This window comes from Dryobates pubescens, chromosome 26, assembly GCF_014839835.1.
Source record: "Dryobates pubescens isolate bDryPub1 chromosome 26, bDryPub1.pri, whole genome shotgun sequence".
NCBI lineage: Eukaryota > Metazoa > Chordata > Aves > Piciformes > Picidae > Dryobates > Dryobates pubescens.
In genome coordinates this window covers 3,927,738-3,949,626 of record NC_071637.1, presented here as the reverse complement: position 1 = coordinate 3,949,626, position 21,889 = coordinate 3,927,738, and the positions used below count along the sequence as shown (strand labels likewise).

The window sequence follows — 21,889 nt, the reverse complement described above, 5'->3', positions numbered from 1 at the left end:
AATAAAGCTGGGGAGGGGTTTGGACTTGATGATCTTTGAGGTCTCTTCCAACCTTAGTGATACTGTGATACTATTATTGCTCTCTACAACTCCCTGAAGGGAGGTTGTAGCCAGGTGGGGGTTGGTCTCTTCTCCCAGGCAAGCAGCACCAGAACAAGAGGACACAGTCTCAAGCTGCACCAGGGGAGGTTTAGGCTGGATGTTAGGAAGAAGTTCTTCCCAGAAAGAGAGATTAGCCATTGGGATGTGCTGCCCAGGGTGGTGGTGGAGTCCCCATCACTGGAGGTATTTAGGAAGAGCCTGGATGAAGCACTTGGTGCCATGGTTTAGTTGGTTAGATGGTGTTGGGTGATAGGTTGGACTCCATGATCTTGAAGGTCTTTTCCAACCTGGTTAATTCTATTCTACTCTATTCTATTCTATTCTATTCTAAATTTTCTCCTCTGTCATTGCACTATGCTGAACTGCACTACCTGGACAGCGTGATGGAGAATGCACAGCCCTAAAATACCAGCGAAGAAGGATTGCAAGCACTCCAGAGGTGACAGTGGGCATTTGATCTGGTCAAACTGGAGGCACAGTATGGAGGGAGCTGGGGGCACCTCACTGGGAGGTGGTGGCATGAGCTGTGACAACATGGACAGGGCAGTGACGAGCTAGAGCAGGCAGCAAGGTGAGAAGGTCGAGGGGGTACAGCAGGTGAATAAATGAAGAGGTGTTGACAGTGCACCTCTACAAGCCAAGCATCATGCAGAGATACGTGGGAGGAGTGTTGAACACACATCATTCTGCCATGGATCAGCATAGAATCAGAGAATCAATAAGGTTGGAAAAGAACTCAAGGATCACCAAGTCCAACCTATCACCCAAGACCTCATGACTACTAAACCATGGCACCAAGTGCCACATCCAATCCCCTCTTGAACACCTCCAGGGATGGTGACTCTACCACCTCCCTGGGAAGCCCATTCCAATAGCTAACAACTCTGTCTGTGAAGAACTTTCTCCTCACCTCCAGCCTAAACTTCCCCTGGTGCAGCTTAAGACTGTGCCCTCATGTTCTTGTGCTGATTGCCTGGGAGAAGAGACCAACCCACACCTGGCTACAACCTCCCTTCAGGTAGTTGCCTCAGCAAGAATGCTGGGAGCAGCCCAGAGAGAAAATGGGAAAACATGGGCTATGGAGAAAATTAAGAGTAAAACCAGGTTTTGCCTAAAAAAACCCACCAGAAACACAAACAAGAGAGAGATGACTCTGATCTAGCTGAAACACACGTTTGCAGCTTAAGATAACTTGTGAGTGGCAAGCAATTTTCCTTCTGACTTTCCAAAGTAATTAACCTTTGGACTGAGAGCAAGCAGGAAACTAATGAAGTCCTTCCATCACTGAAAAGGAATCTGACAGTGACTTTGACAGGCCCAGGGCTGTATCAGGAAGAGTAAGAGAAAACTGGACTCTAGGATACTGTAATTGTAACTTCCAGCCCCGGTCATAACGCTTTGACATGTGTGCTGCTATAAACTCGAGGTGTGGGAGCAGTGGGGGGAGTGGGGATTGTGTGTCCACTCCTTCCTTATCCAAAAGGATTACATGCATTAGAAAACTGAGCTCTTTTTCCCTTGGAGTCGCTCTTGGAGACCGAGCTAGACTTTTCCTCATGCCTCAGAAATGCTCTCTCGCCATTTCTCCAGTAAATGTCATTTATGACAGCTGCACAAAGCTTATCTCGTTGATAGGAATCCTGATTCTTCCAGTGAAAGCCTGCAGTTTACATTGCATGGGGGAAGCCACCGCTGAAAGCGCTCCAAGGTGACCTTGCCATGCAAAGCATTTGTGAACTTTTACATATAAGCCGCAGAGCAGGAAGGCACCCACTGCGATCTGCGGAGATGTCCCTTATGGTGAGGTTCAGTCGGCAAACAGCAGTGACAGATGGCAAGAGAAGCAGAAATGCTCTCTTCTAGTCGCTGGCGGAGCTGCCAGCGCGGCTCTCGCCCCTCCACACGCACCCCACCTCCCGCGCCTGGTGGCGGTGACCAGGGCCCGCCCTACGCGTGTGAAGCGAGCCCAGACGAGACAAAGAGCTGGCAGCCCGAGGGTGCCAAGGTGCGACAGGACAACCAGCCCCCCTCCGGCTGGCTTTGCGCGGGGGGCCCCACAGCCCCTCGGCTTCTCGGAGCAGCGAGTGCCGCGCGGAGGCGAGCCGCCGCTCCTCCGGCCGAGCCCAGCCCCCTCTCCCGGACACCGGTGAGCGCCTCTGTGCCGGCGGGGTGGGGCGCGGCGGGCCGAGCCCCGTCTGAGCGAAGGGGAAGGCGGCGGCGCCAGCTCCCGCCATGGCGGCGGGCACGCTCCGCGCCCCCCCCTGTTGCCATAGCAACCGGCAGCCGGCTGCCGCCCGCCGCTGCCGGCCCAATGGGGAGGTGAGAGGGGCGGTGGCGCCCCCTGGCGCCGGAAGGGGCGTGGCGCGGCGCCGGAAGCGGGGCCGGAGCGCCGCAGGGTGTGTGTGCGTGCGCCGAGCGGCCGCCGCGCTCCCATCGCCTCGCCCGCCGGGATCCAGGCCGCGCTGCTGCCGCCCCCGCCAGGTGAGGGTCCCGGGCCCTTCCCCGCGGCTCCACTCGCCGCCCGGGCTCGTACCCTTTTCTCACACATATCCCTTCCGTCTTCCCCCGGTCGCTGGGGTCGGGCCGCGCCACTGCGGCCCCGCGGGAGCGTGCGGGGGAGGCCTCCCCGGCCTGCCCCACGCCTCCCCGCCCGGCCGGGTCCGCTCCTCCCCGCCGGGTTGGGGCTGGCGCAGCCCAGCGGCGAGGAGGGGCTTTGGAAGCCGCGCTGGGCCGCGGGGGCTGCCTCCGGGAGGGTCCCCGCGCGGGGGGGTGGGGGTGGGGGTGCCGTGGGCCCTGCCTCCCTCTTCCCCGCTCCAAGTAACGGTGTGACCCTCCCTCGGCTGCCGCTGCGGAGCCGGAGCGGGCGGCGCCGCCGAGCGCCCGGCCCTGCCCCGCCCTGAGTGAGTCACCGGCTCCCCGGAGGGCGAGGCTGGCCGCGCACACCTGTACCGAGCGGCCGCGGCGTGGGGGTCTCCGGGCGGCGGCCGGGGAAGAAAGGGAAGCGATTCCCTCTGTGCCGGGGCCGCTCTCGGTCACGGTCAGCCTCTTCCTCAGGGCTCCTGCCTTCACCACCCAAACCAGGGGAGGGGTCGGGGCGTCCTCGCAGCTTGACAAAAGCAGGAGCTCGGTGCCCAGCCGACAGGCCGGGCCCGCTCCGCCGGAGAGGGGAGGTGCGGCTTCGGGGCCGGCTGGTGTGAGGCCGCTCACGTAGGACCGAAGGCGATCGCGGAAACGTATAACGTTTGAAAAGGAAACAAAATAGCTTTATTATTTTCCAGTTCTGATCGTTTGTGTCCATCGGGGAATGGAGGTGCGTTTAGAGAGGTGGTTTCAAGCCAGGCGCAGCCTACTAAAAGGCTGAGCAGTAACCCGAAGCTAGCAACCAGAGGTTTTCATTTGAGGTATCTATAAGCAGATAATAATTGGGCTGATCAGAGTCAGTGGCATAAAGTCACTGTGTTAGCATGTGGGAGCAAAAATGCCTCTCATGCAGGCATCACAATGTACATTGGGTTGCTCTCAGCTAAATTCTTTATTAATAGATAAACCATTTTTTTTTCCTGTGGTGGGAAAACAAACTGCACCTCATGCAGCACCAGAAAATCTCAATTCCTCCATAAAAACAGCAGGGACTTTGACAGTGTTTGGAGGGGTTTGTGACTGCAGGGATATTTGTGTCTTCAGACAGACCTGTAAGGACACCTCAGGACAGACATTTTTGTACTACTTTATGAAAAGAAAGGCTTTTAATGTAAAAGAATCACGAGTCTTCAGTTGGTCTGGAAGAGAAAACAAGGATCTGAGTGCCTTTGTCACCCTTCATGTCCAAGGGCTGCAAAAATGTAGTCTGTGTGATATTTTGTTTATTAAATTGGTACCAGTGAAGCGATAGACTGGGTGCACAGATGGGCCTGGTGCAGCTTTCTCAACCTCATTATGTCAGTGCCTCATGTTCTGATCTCTCCTATTTTGATGTTGAGTCTCTCTTTCTTTCTTTGTTGTTGTTTGGTGCTGTGTTTTGGGGTTTGGGTTTTTTTTTGAAGCAGGCTTTTGCCAGTGTGCAGCTTTTTGTGCTGCATGTGAACAAACTCAGGAGGGAGAGTGAAGTAAATGATTATTTGAATAATGGGGTAACAAGTACTGAAATCTGTCTGGTGTCCTGATACATCTCAGTAAGGCTAAATGTTCCAGTAGTGTCTCTTGTGTAGAGTCGTAGAGTGGGTTGGGTTGGAAGGGACATCAAAGATCATCTAGTCCCAGCCCCCTGCCATGGGCAGGGACACCTTCCATTAGACCAGGTTGCTCAAGGCCCCATTCCACTTGGCTATGAACACTTGCAGGCTTGGAGCTTCCACAGCTTCTCTGGGCAACCTGTTCCAGTGCCTCACCATCCTCATGGGAAAGAATTTCTTCCTAATGTGTAATCTAAACAACTTCCAGTTGGAAGCCATTGGCTCTCATCCTGTCACTACAGGCCTTTGTAAAAGGTCCCTCTCCAGCTCTCCTGTAGCCCCTTTCAAATACTGGAAGACTGTTCTAAGGTCTCCCTGGAGCCTTCCCCAGCCTGAAGAACCCCAGCTCTCTCAGCCTGTCCTCACAGGGAAGTGTTCCAGCCCCCAGATCATCTTCATGACCTTCTCTGTTCCCACTCCAATGGTTTCACATCCTTCTTGTGTTGGGGGCTCCAGAGCTGCCCCAGCACTGCAGGTGGGGTCTCAGCAGAGCACAGCAGAGGGGCAGAATCCCCTCCCTCGACCTGCTGCCCACGCTGCTGGGCACAAGCCCAGGATGTGGTTGGCTTTGTGGGCTGTGAGTGCACATCTATGGCCACACTCTTTGCCCCACCCTGTAGTAGAAATACCATCAGTTTATCATTAACAAAAGTGATTTACCTGTCATATGAATCCATTAGTTGGGCATGAAGGTTATGCCTGGGGGAAGATTCTTTTGGGGGGGATAACTTCCTATTCCCTTTCTGGACCCTAGCCAAAATTCTCCTCCTTGGAACAGAAAGGTGTTGCCATGTAAGTATATTGTAAGTATATTATTTGGGGGCTGCTTGCCTCCACCTGCAGCTGTCCTGTGTGAAGTGCCAGAGGTGTGTGGCAGTGCAGCCCTTGTCAGCCTGCTCCCCCTTCTTTCAGTGCCATTAACTCTAAACGAGCAAGGCCACTGTCACTAAGTTTGGCTTGCCCAGACAGTGGCAGTGTTCCTGCAGGCTCTGGGGGTAGCAATTTCATCTTTTTTTCCCCTCTGTGGAGACTAAAAGCCACTTAGCTGTGGCTTTCCAGAGTGTGAATGTTATCTGAATGCTTGCACAAAGATTTGAGCTGAAGGCCAGGGCATGCTGTTAAATCAGCAGATGCAGAGGAGGCTCAAGCGAAGTGCTGCACAAGGTCAGCAAGAGTATCACAACTGTGAAGTCATTTTTCTTCCCCTCTCATTGCTTGCAGTACGTTTTACTGAACCTGTTGCTATACCCAAGCTGGTGGCAGCTGGGGAAGGTTTCACTGCTGGGACCTTAGCAGGCAGGTTCATTATCTAATCAGTTATTTAACAGTGAGTGGTGTGTAGCCTTTGGAGGAGCCAAACCAGAGAGGCACAACTGAGACATTCAAATTCTCAGACAAAGCAGGGGAGCTTCCCTGAACTCCATTTGAAGGGTTGATTCCTTTCCTGTGTTGGGAGTGGTGTCTGTGGATGCCATCCACACCGTGTAGGCAGCGTGTGTGTGCCTGAGCTCCGGAGGAGGATTTGCCCTGTGGTTTAGAAACACAATCGGCTGCAAATGTCCTTTGAGATCTCACTTGGCTCAGGTGAGTGTTTCATTTCAGAACGAATTGCCCATCCAGAAATCAGACAAGGAGTGTTCCCAGGTGCCTGGCAAGATCAAGCTACAAATTCTGTAGCACTCTGCTACCTTTCTTGTTGAAGTTGAGTGAACTCGGAAAGCTTGTGACCGGGCGGGATGATTCCATCCCCTACCACCAAATCTGGCCTGACACTCCTCTCCCAGTGTGATGTGCAGTCTGTTACCCCACAGCTCTGCTTGACCCCTGAGGGACCAGTATGCCAAACCAGTAACCACACTGCTTGCTCACCAGTTTGGTGGGGTTTTTTTTACCAAAGTGGAAGCGTTTGTCTGATGGGCTCTCAATGCTTGCTATAAAAACAGTACCCCAAAATCAATGCCTTAATTAGCATCAGAGGAGCAGCATTGAGAGCAGCAGACTTCAGACCAACGTGGGCTTATTGGTATTGTCCTGGCAGTTCAATACATTATATAAGCCAGAGGTTTTTTTTTCATTGTCAGTTCTCATTTGGTTTCTGCGGACTTCAAACACGGCTGCTTTTGATCTGGTTTGGCTTTGTCCTAAACATCTCATGGAGACTGGAAGCCATGGAGGCTCTGAAGCAGCTGTAGTAACTGCTGAGCAATAAGATGCAGTTCTCCAGCATCCTGCTGAAGAGCATTATCTGAATGTTTCGCTCCTTGGCTGTTTCTGAGATGTAAACCTTCAGAGCCAGGCCGGCCACTCCTGAAAGATCAGTTGCTGTTCCCAGGGCGGTTGCACCATCCCCTTCTTACTGCAGTGTCTACTGAAAGTAGCAAAGCTGTTGCAAACTGAGCCTCTTACTGGCTCTGCCCTCCACCTTTGATGCTTTGTAAGATGTTTGAGTCTTGTCCTCAGAGGTGTGAAGCACTTTTTTGGGCAGGGTGGGGAGGCAGGTACTTGTAACTTCCAGCGCCTGTATTCATGCTGGTTTGTGTTGGGGAGAGAGACTGAAAGATGTCTAAGGCTGTATGTGGGGACAGAGTGAAAATGGTTTTAAAATCACCTTTTGCTGTGTGGGATTTGGGGTGGTGCAGCTTTCTGGCAGCTGGTAGCAGTGGCTGTGACTGCTGGCTAGTGGTTGGCACTCCCCGCTGCAAACAGTGGCCAGCCACGTCTTTCGGAGGGCTGCTGGGTTGTGGTCTGGCAGATTCTTAAGAAGACATTGCCTTAAGAATTTGAAGTGCATTAACATACCTAATAAGAGACTCTTCTGCTTAGAATGGGCAGCTCTCAGGACCCCTCCATGGCTGTGGTCTGCACCTCTCCGCTCTCTTTTCCATCTTCCCCCTCTCCCCGCTGCCGGCGCGGCATGGCTTCCTTGGCGCTAGAATAGATCATCCCTCTTGGCCTCCTGTTTGTCACCTCTGTGTTTTGCTCCTAGCTGCAGGTAACCTTTGTGAGGTGGCTTCTGTTTGTGGCCTAGGAGTATTTTTAGCTGTAGGCTTTGCTTGTTGGAGACTGTGGCACACTGATCCATTGTTAGAGTGTGGCTTTCATCTCCTCTATGGGAGGGACCAGTTATAACTGATAGTTGCTTCTTTGCCTTTTCAAACGTCACTCCTTTCCTTGTATCTTTTTTCCTTCTGGCAAACACTTCCCTCTTTTGGAGCTCAAGCCAGCATAGCTCTGCAAAGCTCTCTCCAAGCTTCTCACAAGGTAAGCAGTGGAGAATCAAATGAGGGTTTTCAGTCTTCCTTCCCTGTGAATGAAGTCGTGGTAGGCTTGCTGTTGATGGCAGGTGCTTCGGTGTGGGCAATGATGTGCCTTACTGCATTGGAAGTTCTGTCAAACCCCTGTCACTGAGTTGTACTTTGTGTTTCACAGCAAACCTGCCTCAGTACAGCTGTTAAGACTGATTGAAGAACTCAGGCTCCTGTATGCTTCAATTTTTTAAGCCAGTGAAGTTCTGAGGAGCTCCATCATCAGGCACCGGCTTGAGTTACATTTAAGATATGCACAAATCATTTACATGACTGAGGAAAGTTGTGTGATGGGAAGCAGCATTCTAATGCTTTGTGCCAGTGGTTTGCCTGTAGAGTACATTTGTTAAACTGGTTTCTAGATCTCTTTTTATCCACTGGGTCTTTATGCCTTTGCAGTTCCTTCTGCCATTTCCTTCACGTGTCCTTACATGACCCCATCAACTGCTGTGAAATGACTTGCATCTGAAGATAAATATGTCAGGGAGCTGGGTAAAACAGACTGCACCATTTCTAAACTAAACCATACTGTTTGTAAACGGAGCTCTGCAGGGCTGGGAAGAGACCACTGCTGGCAAAGTGCAGATCAAAGATAAAAAACTGACCTTTCAGGGGCAAAATATAAACTGTCTGGGGGCTGCTCTGCTCTGGATGTCAAGCAGCAGGCATTCTCTACAAAACAGTCAGGTTCCATGAGAAGAAGAGGAGCCTCCATTGCAAGAAAGATCTGGAGGTGCTGGAAGGTGTCCAGAGAAGGGCCACGAGGATGAGCAGAGGGCTGGAGCTGCTCTGCTGTGAGGACAGACTGAGAGTTGGGGTTGTTCAGTCTAGAGAGAAGGCTCCAAAGAGACCTTATTCTGGCCTTCCAGTATCTGAAGGGGCCTACAAGAAAGCTGGGGAGAGACTTTTAGGATGCTGGGTAGTGATAGGACAGGGGGGGATGGAACAAAACTAAGAATGAGTAGATTGAGATTGGATGTTAGGAAGAAGTTGTTCCCCATGAGGGTGGTGAGAGCCTGGCACAGGTTGCCCAGGGAGGTGGTGGAAGCCTCAGCCCTGGAGGTTTTCGAGGCCAGGATGGATGTAGCTCTGAGCAGCCTGCTGCAGTGTGAGGTGTCCCTGGCCATGGCAGGGGGGCTGGAACTGGCTGAGCCTTGAGGTCCCTTCCAACCCTGACAATTGTGTGATTCTGTGAAGATAAGGCAGCTGCAATAGCAATGCCTCTCAAAGCTGTTGTATCATAGAATCACGGAATAGTTTGGGTTGAAAGGAACCTCTGAAGGCCATCTAGTCCAACCCTCTCTGCAGTGAGCAGGGGCATCCTCCACTAGATCAGGTTGCCCAGGGCCCTGTTGAGCTTCACTGCCTGAGAGGGAAGCTGGGACTGCTCTGAAGCAGCTTTGTTTAGGTGTCTGGTTGTGTGAAGCTGGCCCTCATAAGATAAAAAGCATTCTTCAGGTGTACTTTGTCCACTCACAAATTACTTCCTGCACTAAGCACGTGGTCTAAATTTAGTGCTGAGCTTACCGGGCCTGATAAGACAGCACAGTGCAAAGTGGGCTGGCTTCTGCCAAGGGTGAACGGCCTGATGGTTTCATTAGGCTTGGCAGGTATCACTTCTGAGAAACACTTCAGAGCAGGGAGGGGGGTGGGGGAAATCACATCACAAACTCCACTAATCCCTTTCCATCCTCAGGAGCTATCCTTTTGATAAGTCTGTAAAAGCCAGTGTCAATATAGCATATCCCCATAGGAAAGCCTCTTGAGGAAGACAGAGCTAAATGAATCATCCCTTAGAGGAACCTGTCACACTGCTACCCACAGGCTGTCTTCTGCAGGGCTTTGATCTGAAGTCTGTGTCACCTTTTAATAGGTGCCAGAATCCACTGGTTTAAATGCAGCATTCAAAATGGAGCTGAGCTGCAGCCCAGCTTTACTTGCAGGTCTGGTCTCTTCCCAGGAGCCTGGCTTTAACATTGCATGTCATTGCTGAGGGCCTTCCATGGGTGGATCTATTCTTAGGTAGGATCAAAGACAAGCAGGAGTGAGGGTGTCTTGCAAATAGATAGCAGGTAGGACATGTGGTTGCTGGGTTGACTTGAAGAGCTTTGATGTGCAGTAACAATGTTTGGCTTAATATCTTGGCTGATTCTTTAATTGTTACTGGTTTTGATCAAGTGGATTATCTCCATCTGAAGGGATTGAATACACTCATCCCAAAACGTTTTTGTGGTTAGGACTCTGACCTGGGCAGTAGGAAGCTCCAACTGCTCATACACATGATGGGATCTGGGTCTGCATCTCATTGTCCTGGTTAAGGGTTTAATATAGGGTCCTAGTTTCCCTGCCATGGTGTGGTTGGTGCCTCTTGGGTTGTAATGCAAGCTGAGTGTATCTGAGACATTCTCCATCAGGAGCCCTTGAGAGTGGGATCTTCAAAGGACAGAGCCAGGGAAAAGGCTACAGCAATGGCTGTCATCCTGGTGGCTCTTTAACAGGGCTGTAGGTGCTTGGGTAATGAACAGAAGTCTGAAAGACTGTTGTAAGCTTACTCTGCTTCTTTGCTTTTTATTGTTCTTTTGGAAGCTGGCTCTAGGCTGTTAGGTCTCAGCCTGGAAGCTTCTCCTCTGGACAATGAGAGTTGGGATTTAAGGAGTGGGAGAGGAGCATCATTGCTCAGTGCTGCCAAGATGAACAGTTTGGGGTCTGTCTGAAAGTGAAGCTTGGCACCTGAAGAAATCCTGCAGCTGAGTTTGGGGTGGCTGGGAGCTTGTGAGGTATTGAGATCCACTTTGATGAAGGCAAAGAAACTGAAGTTTTCCTGTGAACCTGACCCTAGGTGCTTGAGTGTGAGGCTGGTAGCCCAATGGCTGAAGTGGTCTGGTACAAGCAAACACCACTCATGCTGCCTCACCAATGCATTCCTTGCTAGCTTCATTTTGCAGTGCCTAAAGCTCTTCAGGGGCCTTGTGGACACGTGATGTTGTTTTTTCCCCGTGGCTTCTGTTGCTAAACTGCATTATCAGAAATGCTAAACAAGTTGATTCCATATAAACAATTAGTTTTTGCAGTAGAGACCATCACATGGGCCAGGTCCCATGTGGGCTTTGTGAATGTCAGTGTTACTAACAAGGTTTTGAAAACCTGAGCTGACTGCAGCCTCCCCTGCAGGCTGTGCAGCCTTGGCCAGCACAGGTAGGTTGATGCATGTGTGGAAAGCAGTTCTCTGGCAGGACAGTGTGGATGTGCTTTCCACAGTTGCCAACAGCAGCAGCTTTCTGCTGTGGTTTATTTCAACCCATAGAAACATGTCCTGTAGTGTGTACAAAGGGAGCTGTCAGGTGGAGCTGTCCAATGCCTCAGTGCTTCAAAACCAAAGACAAAACCCAAACCAAGCCAAAGTGGTGGTGTCTGGGTTAGAACTTGCAGTGTCTCCCAGGCTGAGCTGTGGCCAGTACAGGAAAGGGGAGAGATGTCCATAGGGAATACATTAGTGAGACTGGATGGGGTGCTTGGTGCCATGGTTTAGTTGATCAGATGGTGTTGGGTGATAGGCTGGATTCAATGATCTCAAAGGTCTCTTCCAACCTGATCTGATCTATTCTATTCTATTCCATTCTGCTGTGCTTAGTGCTAATGGGACTGTTGGTGCCTATTTAAGAATAGAATAGAATTAACCAGTTTGGAAAAGACCTTTGAGATCATCCAGTCCAGCTTATCACCCAACACCATCTAATCAAATAAACCATGGCACCAAGTGCCTCATCCAGGCTCTTCCTAAACACCTCCAGAGATGGTGACTCCACCACGTCCCTGGGCAGCACATCCCAATGGCCGGTTAGTCTTTCTGTGAAGAACTTCTTCCTAACCTCCAGCCTGAACCTCCCCTGGTGCAGCTTGAGACCGTGTCCTCTTGTTCTGGTGCTGGGTGCCTGGGAGAAGAGACCAACCCCCACCTGGCTACAACCTCCCTTCAGGTAGTTGGAGACAGCAATAATGTCTCCCCTGAGCCTCCTCTTCTGCAGGCTAAGCAACCCCAGCTCCCTCAGCCTCTCCTCATATGAGAGCTGATAGCATTTTCCACTTAACTAGCAGCTGTGAGTTCTGCTTCACCCTTTGGCATGGAAAAAAATAGAAATGGGTAGATTCAGCTTGGATGTTAGGAAGAAGTTCTTACCCCCTGAGGGTGGAGAGACACTGGAACAGGTTGCCCAGGGAGGTGGTAGAAGCCCCAACCCTGGAAGTTTTGAAGGCCAGGCTGGATGTGGCTCTGAGAGACCTGATGCAGTGCGAGGTGTCCCTGCCCGTGGCAGGGGGGTTGGAGCTGGCTGAGCCTTGAGGTCCCTTCCAGCCCTGACAATTCTGTGGTTGCCTTCTACAGTGCAGACACTGAAGGGGCCTTTTCTCTGCCTTTCTTCCCTGCTGATTCCAGGAGAGCCATGGATAAAAGCGAGCTGGTGCAGAAGGCCAAGCTGGCCGAGCAGGCCGAGCGCTACGACGACATGGCCGCGGCCATGAAGGCTGTCACCGAGCAGGGGCACGAGCTGTCCAACGAGGAGCGCAACCTCCTCTCCGTCGCCTACAAGAACGTGGTGGGCGCCCGCCGCTCCTCCTGGCGCGTCATCTCCAGCATCGAGCAGAAGACGGAGAGGAACGAGAAGAAGCAGCAGATGGGGAGAGAGTATCGTGAGAAGATCGAGGCTGAGCTGCAGGATATCTGCAATGATGTTCTGGTAACGATCCAGCCGCGCAGATCCCAGGCGTTAGCCCTGCAGCCTCCTCCAGCGCGCTGGCTGGGGCTGGAGACGCTGCCGCACCTTAGCGGGGGGATTGTTTCGCATAGCCCCTTGCTTGGGTCCAGTTCTAGCTGCTGTGTCATCTAGTTTGTTTCACAGGGTGTTAGAGGTTGGAAGGCACCTCTAGAGATCTTCGAGTCCATCCCCCCCACCAGGGCAGGACCATAGAATCCAGCACAGGTCACACAGGAGCACATCCAGAGATGGAAAAGCTCCAGAGAAGGAGACTCCACAACCTCTCTGGGGAGCCTGTTCCAGTGCTCTGTGACCCTTACAGTAAAGGATTTCCTCCCTCATGACTGAGGTGGAACTTCCTTGTGCTGTAGTTTTCCATCTGTTGCCCCTTGTCCTCTCACAGGGCACAAGTGAGCAGAGGCTGTCCCTTCCTTCTTGACACCCAGCCCTCAGATATTTATGAGCATGATTAAATCCCCTCTCAGTCTTTTCTCCAGGCTGAAAAAGCCCCAGGGAATTGGTATAAAAGAGAATTTTTATCTTACTTCTGTTTTTATAGTATAAAAAAGCCAGCAAGGGGTCACCATGCAACCAAATGTAAGTCTGGGGCACTGCTATGAGTCCTGCTAAAAGGCCTGCTGTATTAAATTCTTCCATTAATGAGTGCTGATGTCCTGAAGCTTGTTTAGTACCTTTTTGGGATGAGGAAGCTGCTGTACCTATTCCTCCCAGCTGGTTTCCCTATTTCTTTCCTTTTAGAGGAGAGGGATTCTTTTCATTGCTGTTCAGTGTGCTGCAGATCAGTCTGGAGCTGTTTGCTGTCAGCACCTTCAGCCTTTACATCTCTTTCTGATTGCACATGTGCTGACTGTGCCATGTTTCAGCTGGAGCTGCAGGTAGAATCAGTTTGGTGGGGATAATTTCACTGCTCTGTATAGAATTCAAGTTTGTGGCAGCATAGGTGACTAGGCTTGTCCTTAAGCTGCAGCTTTTTCTTAGCTTGGCTGTGAACACAGCTTGGCATCAGTCTATGGCAAGGAAAATCAGTGCAGTCTTGAGCCCTGGTAGCCATTAGGTTCTGCAGGAGTGAATAGCATAGCATAGCATAGAATTAACCAGGTTGGGAAAGACCTTTGAGATCAAGTCCAACCTATCACCCAACACCACCTAATCAACTAACCCATGGCAGCAAGCACCCCATCAAGTCTCCTCCTGAACACCTCCAGTGATGGTGACTCCACCACCTCCCCGGGCAGCCCATTCTACACTCTCTCTGTGTAGAACTTCTTCCTAACCTCCTGCCTAAACCTGCCCTGGTGCAGCTTGAGACTGTGTCCTCTTGTTCTGAGTGAGTTGTGGGCAGCTCAGGGCAGCAAACTGATTTCCAGGGGTTAGATACAAGCAGGTTTGGCTTTCTGGTTGTTTCTCTGAGTTGAGACAGCAGTAGGCAAAGCAATCAGCATGTGATGTACGTAAGGCACTGTTAATGCTTTAACAGTTTGTGGTTACCATTGTGACAAAGGCTTTGTTCCAGACATTATTTTTATGACTTGGGAGAGGGTGGGGGAAAAAAAAAATAAAAGTGATGTTTCCTTTCTCAGGAACTTCTGGACAAATACCTTATTGTCAACGCCACACAGCCAGAGAGCAAGGTCTTCTATCTGAAAATGAAAGGTGATTACTACAGATACCTGTCAGAGGTGGCATCTGGGGACAATAAGCAAAGTAAGTAAAGATGAAATCTTTCATCCTGCTGGGGGCTAACAGAACAAAGTATAAAAAAAACCCTTCTGTTCTTCCCCCCCTGATGTCAGTTGTTTATTTCTTTTTGCTGCTGCTCTGTAGTATCAAAGGTAGGTGCAGGGCAAGGATTATAGAATGATAAGAGGTTGGAAGGGACCTCCAGAGATCATCAAGTCCAACCCCCTGCCAAAAGCAGGATCACCTAGGGTAGACTTGCACAGGAATGCATTCAGACAGGTTTTGAGAGTCTCCAGAGCAGGAGACTCCACAACCTCTCTGGGCAGCCTGCTCCAGTGCTCCATCACCCTTACTGTAAAGAAGTTTCTCCTCATGTTGAGGTGCAAGTCTTCACTGGAATTAACAGAAGTGACTGCCAGATGCTCATCAAACCTGTCAGACTCTGCTTGCAGCCCCTGACCTGAGGGGCTGATTCTAGAGTGTATTTGGCACTGTAAAATCCTTCTCCTGGATAATGTGGGGTTTGTTTCTCATGGAAAATGCTCTGTCCCTATCTTCTCTTCTTTAAACTATGACTTTAACTCCCAAGTCTTCACTGCCTGCAAATATGGGATATTGGGTTACTGGGTCCTAAGCCAATGAATGCTGAAATGTGCCTGAGTTCCTGGTGAGAGTCCAATGTAGTCTGCTTCTTGCAGACTCAGTTTGACACCATTCTGGAGCTCACTGTTACCCATTAGCCAGGAAAGGAACTGTTGTCTCCTCTGAAACCCCAGACTGAAATACAGAGCTGGTGACCTAGCTGCTTAGCCTTCCCTCCAGTCTCAATAGGCACCCCAAAACCCCATATGGTTTTATCTGGATTTATTCTATACAGCTACTGCTTCTCCAGCTAGGCTGGAAGTGACTGCTTAATCCTAGAGCACTCTGACTTAGGCAGAGCTTGTGTGCATTCAGAGGGGCTGGGATTGATTTGTATTATGTTAAAATGTCCACTGCATTTCTTTGTCAAAGCATTACCTGAACAAGTATTTCTGCCTTAATGGTTCAGCCAGTGGTAGGCTTTTGCAGCTAAAAAAAACCACACTGAAAGAAGCATCTCTGCATATGGAATTGTATGAGTTTCTGCTGGCACAATAGCCTAGGCCAAGGCTGTAATCTCTTCCCTCTGAAGTGCAGGGATGTACTGTGCATTAATGTGCTTACAATGGCTTCTTGCAGCAACGGTAGCAAACTCCCAGCAAGCTTACCAGGAGGCATTTGAAATTAGCAAGAAGGAGATGCAGCCAACACACCCCATCCGACTGGGCTTGGCCCTGAACTTCTCTGTCTTCTACTATGAGATACTAAATTCCCCTGAGAAAGCCTGCAACCTGGCAAAGACGGTAAGCACCTTCCTGTTACCAGCTTTGTGGGGGCTGAGGAGGTCATCACACAGACATTCAGCTTGGAAAAGACCCTCAGGGTCACCAAGTCCAACCGTTGACCCTGCTCTACAAGGGTCACCCCTAAACCATAGCCCCAGGCAGCACAGCCAAACCACCTTGAAACACATCCAGGCTTGGGGACTCCACCACCTCCCTGGGCAGCACATTCCAATCCCTGACCACTCTTGCCATGAAAATATTCTTTCTAATGTCCAGTCTAAACCTCCCCAGTGGCAGCTTGAGGCCATTCCTTGTTGTATCACTAATTACCTGTGAGAAGAGACCAGCACCAACCTCTCTGCAACCTCCTTTCAGGTAGTTGTAGACAGCAATAAGGTCTCCCCTCAGCCTCCTCTGTTTCACACTAACCATCCCCAGCTCCTTCAGTTGCTCTTCATCAGATTTATTCTCCAGGCCCTTCCCAGCTTCCTTGCCCTCCTCTGCCCTGGCTCCAGCACCTCCACATCTTTCTTGTATGGAGGTGCCCAAAACTGGACACAACACTCGAGCAGTGTCCTCACCAGAGCTGAGTACAAGAGGACAATCCCCTCCCTGCTCCTGCTGGACACAGCATTGCTGATCCCAGCCAGGAGGCCTTTGGCTTTCTTGGCCATCTGGGTACTGCTGGCTCCTATTCAGCTGCTTGTCCATTAGCACCCCCAGGTCCCTTTCTGCCAGGCAGCTTTTCAGCCACACTGCCCTGAGCCTGTAGTGTTGCTTGGGGGTTTTGTGCCCAAAGTGCAGGACCTGGCACCTGTCCTTGTTGAAGCTCCTCCTGGTAACATTGGCTATGGATCCAATCTATCCAAGTCCCTCTGTAGAGCCTCCCTGCCCTTGTGCAGGTCAGCACTCCCACCCAACTTGGTGTCACCTGCAAGCTTACTGATGACATGCTATGTCTGCATCAAGATCATCAATAAAGATGGTAAACAGAAGTGGTCCCACCACTGAGGCCTGAGGAACACCACCTGTGGCCAGCTGCCAGCTGGATTTAACTCCGTTGACCACCACTCTTTGGGCCTATTTGCCCAGCCAGTACTTTATCCAGCAGAGCTTTGCTCAGCCAAGCCATGAGCAGACAGTTTGTCCATGAGAATTCTGTGAGGAACAGTGGCAAAGGCTTTTCCAAAGTCTAGGTGGACAACATCCACAGCCTTTCCCTCATCCAACAGTCAGATCCATCTTGTCATAGGAGGTCAGGAGCTGCCCTTCATAAAACCATTTTGACTGGGCCTGAGTTTGAGTTCACATGGTTGCAGTAGCACTTGTGGATGATTATGCTTTTTCTTGTCAAATTCCTTTAAAATGCTGTCATCTTCATGGTCATCATGGCACACTTGCTGCTAAGTTAGCCAGCTTTAAGCAAGTCTAATTTGCTAGTGCAGTTCACAGAATTGTCAGTGTTGGAAGGGACTCAAGGACCATTCAGCTCCAACCCCCCTGCCATGGGCAGGGATACCTTCCACTAAATCAGGTTGCTCACAGCCACATCCAGCCTGGCCTTCAAAACCTCCAGGGATGAGGCTTCCACCACCTCCCTGGGCAACCTGTGCCAGTCTCTCACCACCCTTATGGGGAAGAACTTCCTCCTAACATCCAATCTGACTCTTCCCTCCTCCAGCTTGGATCCATTCCCCCCAGTCCTGTCACTACCTGACCTCCTAAAAAGTCCCTCCCCAGCTTTCTTGTAGGCTGCCTTCAGATACTGGAAGGCCACAACAAGGTCTCCTTGGAGCCTTCTTTTCTCCAGACTGAACAACCCCAACTCTCAGCCTGTCTTCACAGGAGAGGTTCTCCTCTGATCCATTTTACTGCTTACTCATGTACAATTTATGTCACAACTTAATGATACCTTTGCCTTTTACTGCCAATTTAAACCCATGAGACCTTCATTTTGAATGGAAGGATTGCTTTAACTGTTGTTATTAAGCCCACCCTCAAGCTGTGTGAATCTTTCTTCAGCAGACAGAGTGTGCTTGCCTCTTGTGTGCTTGCCTCTTCTGGGCTTTAACCTGGACCCCAACAAAGACTTCCCTTTTCCTGCTGTTTGTCTAGAAATCTGGTGCTCACTTCACAGAGTGGCTTGAGTTGGAAAGGAACATAGAGATCATCTAATTCCAACCCCACTAGATCAGGCTGCTAAAAGCCTGAACTTGAACACTTCCAAGGATGAGGTGTCCACAACCTCTCTGGGCAACCTGTTCCAGTGTCATTCCTTCCTTTGGTGGGAAAGAAGAATGGCTGGAGGCTTTTATGGCAGAATTTGGTTAGTAATGTGGGAGGTTTGTAAGCTGTGTGTAAGCAGAAGGGAATGCAGAGAGCAGAGTGTCAGTGCTTTGTCTTGCATCTGTTTAGGCATTCGATGAAGCGATAGCAGAGCTGGACACGCTGAATGAAGAGTCTTACAAAGACAGCACTCTGATCATGCAGCTGCTTAGGGACAACCTCACTGTAAGTATCTCAGGGCATTTGCTGGGCTCCACTTAAGTGAAACTGGGCATCTGGAGGTTTGTGTAGCTCTCTGCCTTAAAAGCTTTTTCTGCCTGCCCTCACTGCACTGGTTTTTGTAACCAGACCTGTCAGATTTGCATGTTTAAACCAGAAATCACTTGATAGCCCCTGTAACAAACTGAGATGATTTGTAACCCAAAGTGGAGTTTGCCTGTCCTCAACAGCCAGCTTTTGCTGGGCTTACAGGCTTGTGCTGGCTTTTTGCTTGTCCTCAACTCATTGTCTAGTTCCATTATTCTTTAGCTTTACTGTTAAGTTAGGTCTGCATTACTCGTAGCTGAGAATGTTGCACAGCTACTGCTAGTTCCATTGCCTTCCCTGACAGTTTGTCTCACTTTAAGGAGCTAGACAGGCTCTCTTAAAGTAGTTAAAGAAAAACTCCCCACAGGATTGGATAGAAGCACAGAATATTATTGGAGGTTTAACTGGAAGTGCTATTCATAAACTGCAAGCTACAGTGCAAAGCCCATAAAGCAGACCAAATGCATAGTCTGGGCTTAACACAGAAGCCCATTAAGCTAAAGTTTTCCCAGCCTCCACCAAACCAGGCCAAAAATCCAGGCCTCAGATGCTCCCTCCCCACCACCATGTCTCTTTGCACAACCCCATTGCTGAACCCATGTGACACTGCTAAAATTCAGCTCACCAGCTCCAGGCCCCTGCCAAGGCCACCCTAGGCCTCACTCCCCTGCACTCACAACAGGAAGGGAGCAGCATTGGGAAGGAGAGAGAGAGGGAATCTTTGAATTGTCAGGGTTGGAAGGGACCTCAGAGATCATCTACTTCCAACCCCCTTGCCATGGGCAGGGACACCTCACACTACAGCAGGTTGCTCACAGCCACATCCAGCCTGGCCTTCAAAACCTCCCTGGGCAACCTGTGCCAGTGTCTCACCACCCTCACGGGGAAGAACTTCTTCCTAGCATCCAATCTGAATCCACCCACTTGTGGTTTTGCTCCATTGCCCCCAGTCCTATCACTCCCTGACGCTCTAAAAAGACCTTCAGCGAAGGGGGGAAGAGGACAGAAACTTGACTCTGCAGCCAGTTTTACAGAGATGCAGGCATGGAGGGAATGAAATAACAAAAATTGTGCTTTATAACAATTGCTAGCAGGTGGCGGCACTCCGCTAGCCAGCGGTGGCCCTCTGCTAGCGGGCGGCAGCGGCCCTCTGCTAGCGAGCGGCGGCGGCCCTCTGCTAGCGAGATGCCGCGCTCTGCTAGCGAGATGCCGCGCTCTGCTAGCGAGATGCCGCGCTCTGCTAGCGAGCGGTGGTGGCCCTCTGCTAGCGAGATGCCGCACTCTGCTAGCGAGATGCCGCACTCTGCTAGCGAGATGCCGCACTCTGCTAGCGAGATGCCGCGCTCTGCTAGCGAGCAGAGGTGGCCCTCTGCTAGCGAGATGCCGCGCTCTGCTAGCGAGCGGCGGCGGCCCTCTGCTAGCGAGATGCCGCGCTCTGCTAGCGAGATGCCGCGCTCTGCTAGCGAGATGCCGCGCTCTGCTAGCGAGATGCCGCGCTCTGCTAGCGAGATGCCGCGCTCTGCTAGCGAGATGCCGCGCTCTGCTAGCGAGATGCCGCGCTCTGCTAGCGAGCAGTGGTGGCCCTCTGCTAGCGAGATGCTGCGCTTTGCTAGCAGGCAGCGGCGGCCCTCTGCTAGCGAGATGCCGCGCTCTGCTAGCGAGATGCCGCGCTCTGCTAGCGAGATGCCGCGCTCTGCTAGCGAGATGCCGCGCTCTGCTAGCGAGCAGTGGTGGCCCTCTGCTAGCGAGATGCTGCGCTTTGCTAGCAGGCAGCGGCGGCCCTCTGCTAGCGAGATGCCGCGCTTTGCTAGCAGGCAGCGGCGGCCCTCTGCTAGCGAGATGCCGCGCTTTGCTAGCAGGCAGCGGCGGCCCTCTGCTAGCGAGATGCCGCGCTTTGCTAGCAGGCAGCGGCGGCCCTCTGCTAGCGAGATGCCGCGCTCTGCTAGCGAGATGCCGCGCTCTGCTAGCGAGATGCCGCGCTCTGCTAGCGAGCAGTGGTGGCCCTCTGCTAGCGAGATGCCGCGCTCTGCTAGCGGGAGGCAGCGGCCCTCTGCTAGTGAGATGCTGCACTCTGCTAGCGAGCAGTGGTGGCCCTCTGCTAGCGAGATGCCGCGCTTTGCTAGCAGGCAGCGGCGGCCCTCTGCTAGCGAGATGCACTGCTCTGCTAGTGAGCGGCGGCGGCCCTCTGCTAGTGGGCAGCGGTGCTCTTCACCTCCTAGACCTATCTAGCCTCTGGGGGGCTGTAACTTCAATGTTTGTCATGTTTTCAACCATGACACTGCTGAACCAGCTGCCTGCTTCCACCTGAACGCGGGGTTGGTCTTTTTCTTCCAGCTATGGACGTCGGAAAACCAGGGAGACGAGGGGGACGCCGGGGAGGGAGAGAACTAACGGCTGCCAGGCTTCACTCTGTGTTCAATGTCACCCTGTATCCTCCACATGTATCCCTTTGTGCGACGAGCAACAAGAATAGTACATCGACTTTCTCAACCTCAACGTAGCAACAACTTTTCCTCAGTGGGGTCCAAGGGGTGGGCTGGTGTTTGGTGTAAGCCACGTGGGAAGGTCGCTTATCCCTATGGCATTCCGGACTTTCCCCCACACACACCTCCCCCTGTTCCCAACCTTCTTTTGTTTGTTTTTATTGGGTGGTTGTTGTTTTTTGAGGGGGGGGGGGGGGGAGGGATAAGGTTTTATTGCAGTTCCCATTCCCCTGTTTCTCTTTCAAACTGAACACTGTGATCAGGGGGGGTTTGTGTGGTCGCAGTTGACTTCGCAAAGCTCTTCTCATTTGGTAGGGAAACAAACAAAACAAACTAAACATCACCAAAAGAGAGGTGTTCTGAACTCCGGCGAGCTGAATTTGGCACCACAAAAGAAGTCGAGGTACAATTCTCTTGTCAAGTTGTACAGGAAGATTCTAGAGGTTGTGTTGTGGCACCGGGGCACGGAAGGGAAGCGGTCGATGTGTGGCACCCAGGTAGTGGCACCGCTCTGAATTAGCTCAGCAGGCGCTCTGGCAGCGTTAGGAAACCCAGCCTGCAGCACCACGTCCGGTCAACGCTCGCTTCTGGCCATCCTGTCTTTCTTGGGGGTGGGGTTTGGGTCGGGTTAGGAGGGCAGCGGGAGAGGTAGCAGCTTGGTCTCCAAACCCCTGGCGCTGGCGGGTGGCTGGGATTTGACTTCTCCAAGTGCTTTCGTGCTCATACGCCATGCATGCCTAAGCCCCTTCCCACAGCAATAACTTTCCTGATTACACCTTAGATATTCTTCAGTAGTGACAATTCTTGGTTCACAGCCATGGACTTGAGGTAGGAGAAGATTCAATTTTTTGAATGGCCTTATTTAGTTTGGATGATACCATGAAGGGATCTGCCACTTTTTGCATCGCTTTGCTCTGAGGTGAATCGAACTCTCCATGGTGTTCCCATTTGGAATTGATCCTGCAGTCATCCACCCCCCCCCCCCAGCCAGCCAGCCTTAAGTTCACCCTGTAGAATTTTTCCTCCCCTTGAACTCTGCTCATCCTCTACCCTCTCACCCGTTCAAGCTTCATGCAAGCTGTTTTGGACTCCCACAAATGCATCCTCTTTTGGTGATGGCAGCATGGGTGGGTGAGACCTGCTGCAGAGCAGGTTTCTCTCCGGGATGCTTGAGAGCTGCCGGTGCTGTTGCAAGTCTTCACCTCTCCTCTGCCATTTTTCAGTAGTACCAGGAGCTGGCTCAAATATTCAGGCTTTCCCCATCTCTCGTGCTGGAATGCAGGCCTACCCCCTTGTAATATTTGAGCTCCAAAGGTCCTCCTCCCCTGCTGCCGTTTCGACCACATCCCATTCAGT

General features: G+C 51.5%; 1 protein-coding gene across 2 annotated transcripts; it reads left to right on the top strand.

The window, feature by feature from the left end:
* The first annotated feature begins 2,470 nt into the window (after positions 1 to 2,470).
* YWHAB (tyrosine 3-monooxygenase/tryptophan 5-monooxygenase activation protein beta) lies at positions 2,471 to 20,718 on the top strand. 2 transcript variants are annotated; one of them, XM_054173512.1, is made up of 6 exons: positions 2,471 to 2,583; positions 12,072 to 12,372; positions 13,992 to 14,115; positions 15,313 to 15,476; positions 17,874 to 17,969; positions 20,385 to 20,718. In XM_054173512.1, the coding sequence occupies exons 2-6, from the start codon at positions 12,079 to 12,081 to the stop codon at positions 20,439 to 20,441; spliced, it is 735 nt and encodes a 244-aa protein (XP_054029487.1). In that variant the 5' UTR covers positions 2,471 to 2,583; positions 12,072 to 12,078; the 3' UTR covers positions 20,442 to 20,718. The 2 variants fall into 2 exon arrangements, with proteins under 2 accessions (XP_054029487.1, XP_054029488.1); XM_054173513.1 differs by lacking the exon at positions 2,471 to 2,583 and adding an exon at positions 7,050 to 7,595.
* Positions 20,719 to 21,889: the final 1,171 nt, after the last annotated feature.

Bases quoted from the DNA above. Each gene is read 5' to 3' on its own strand.
- YWHAB (XM_054173512.1), top strand. From the start codon at position 12,079: ATGGATAAAAGCGAGCTGGTGCAGAAGGCCAAGCTGGCCGAGCAGGCC. The intron at 14,116-15,312 runs GTAAGTAAAGAT...GGCTTCTTGCAG, and splicing joins ATCTGGGGACAATAAGCAAA to CAACGGTAGCAAACTCCCAG. The intron at 17,970-20,384 runs GTAAGTATCTCA...TTTTTCTTCCAG, and splicing joins TGCTTAGGGACAACCTCACT to CTATGGACGTCGGAAAACCA.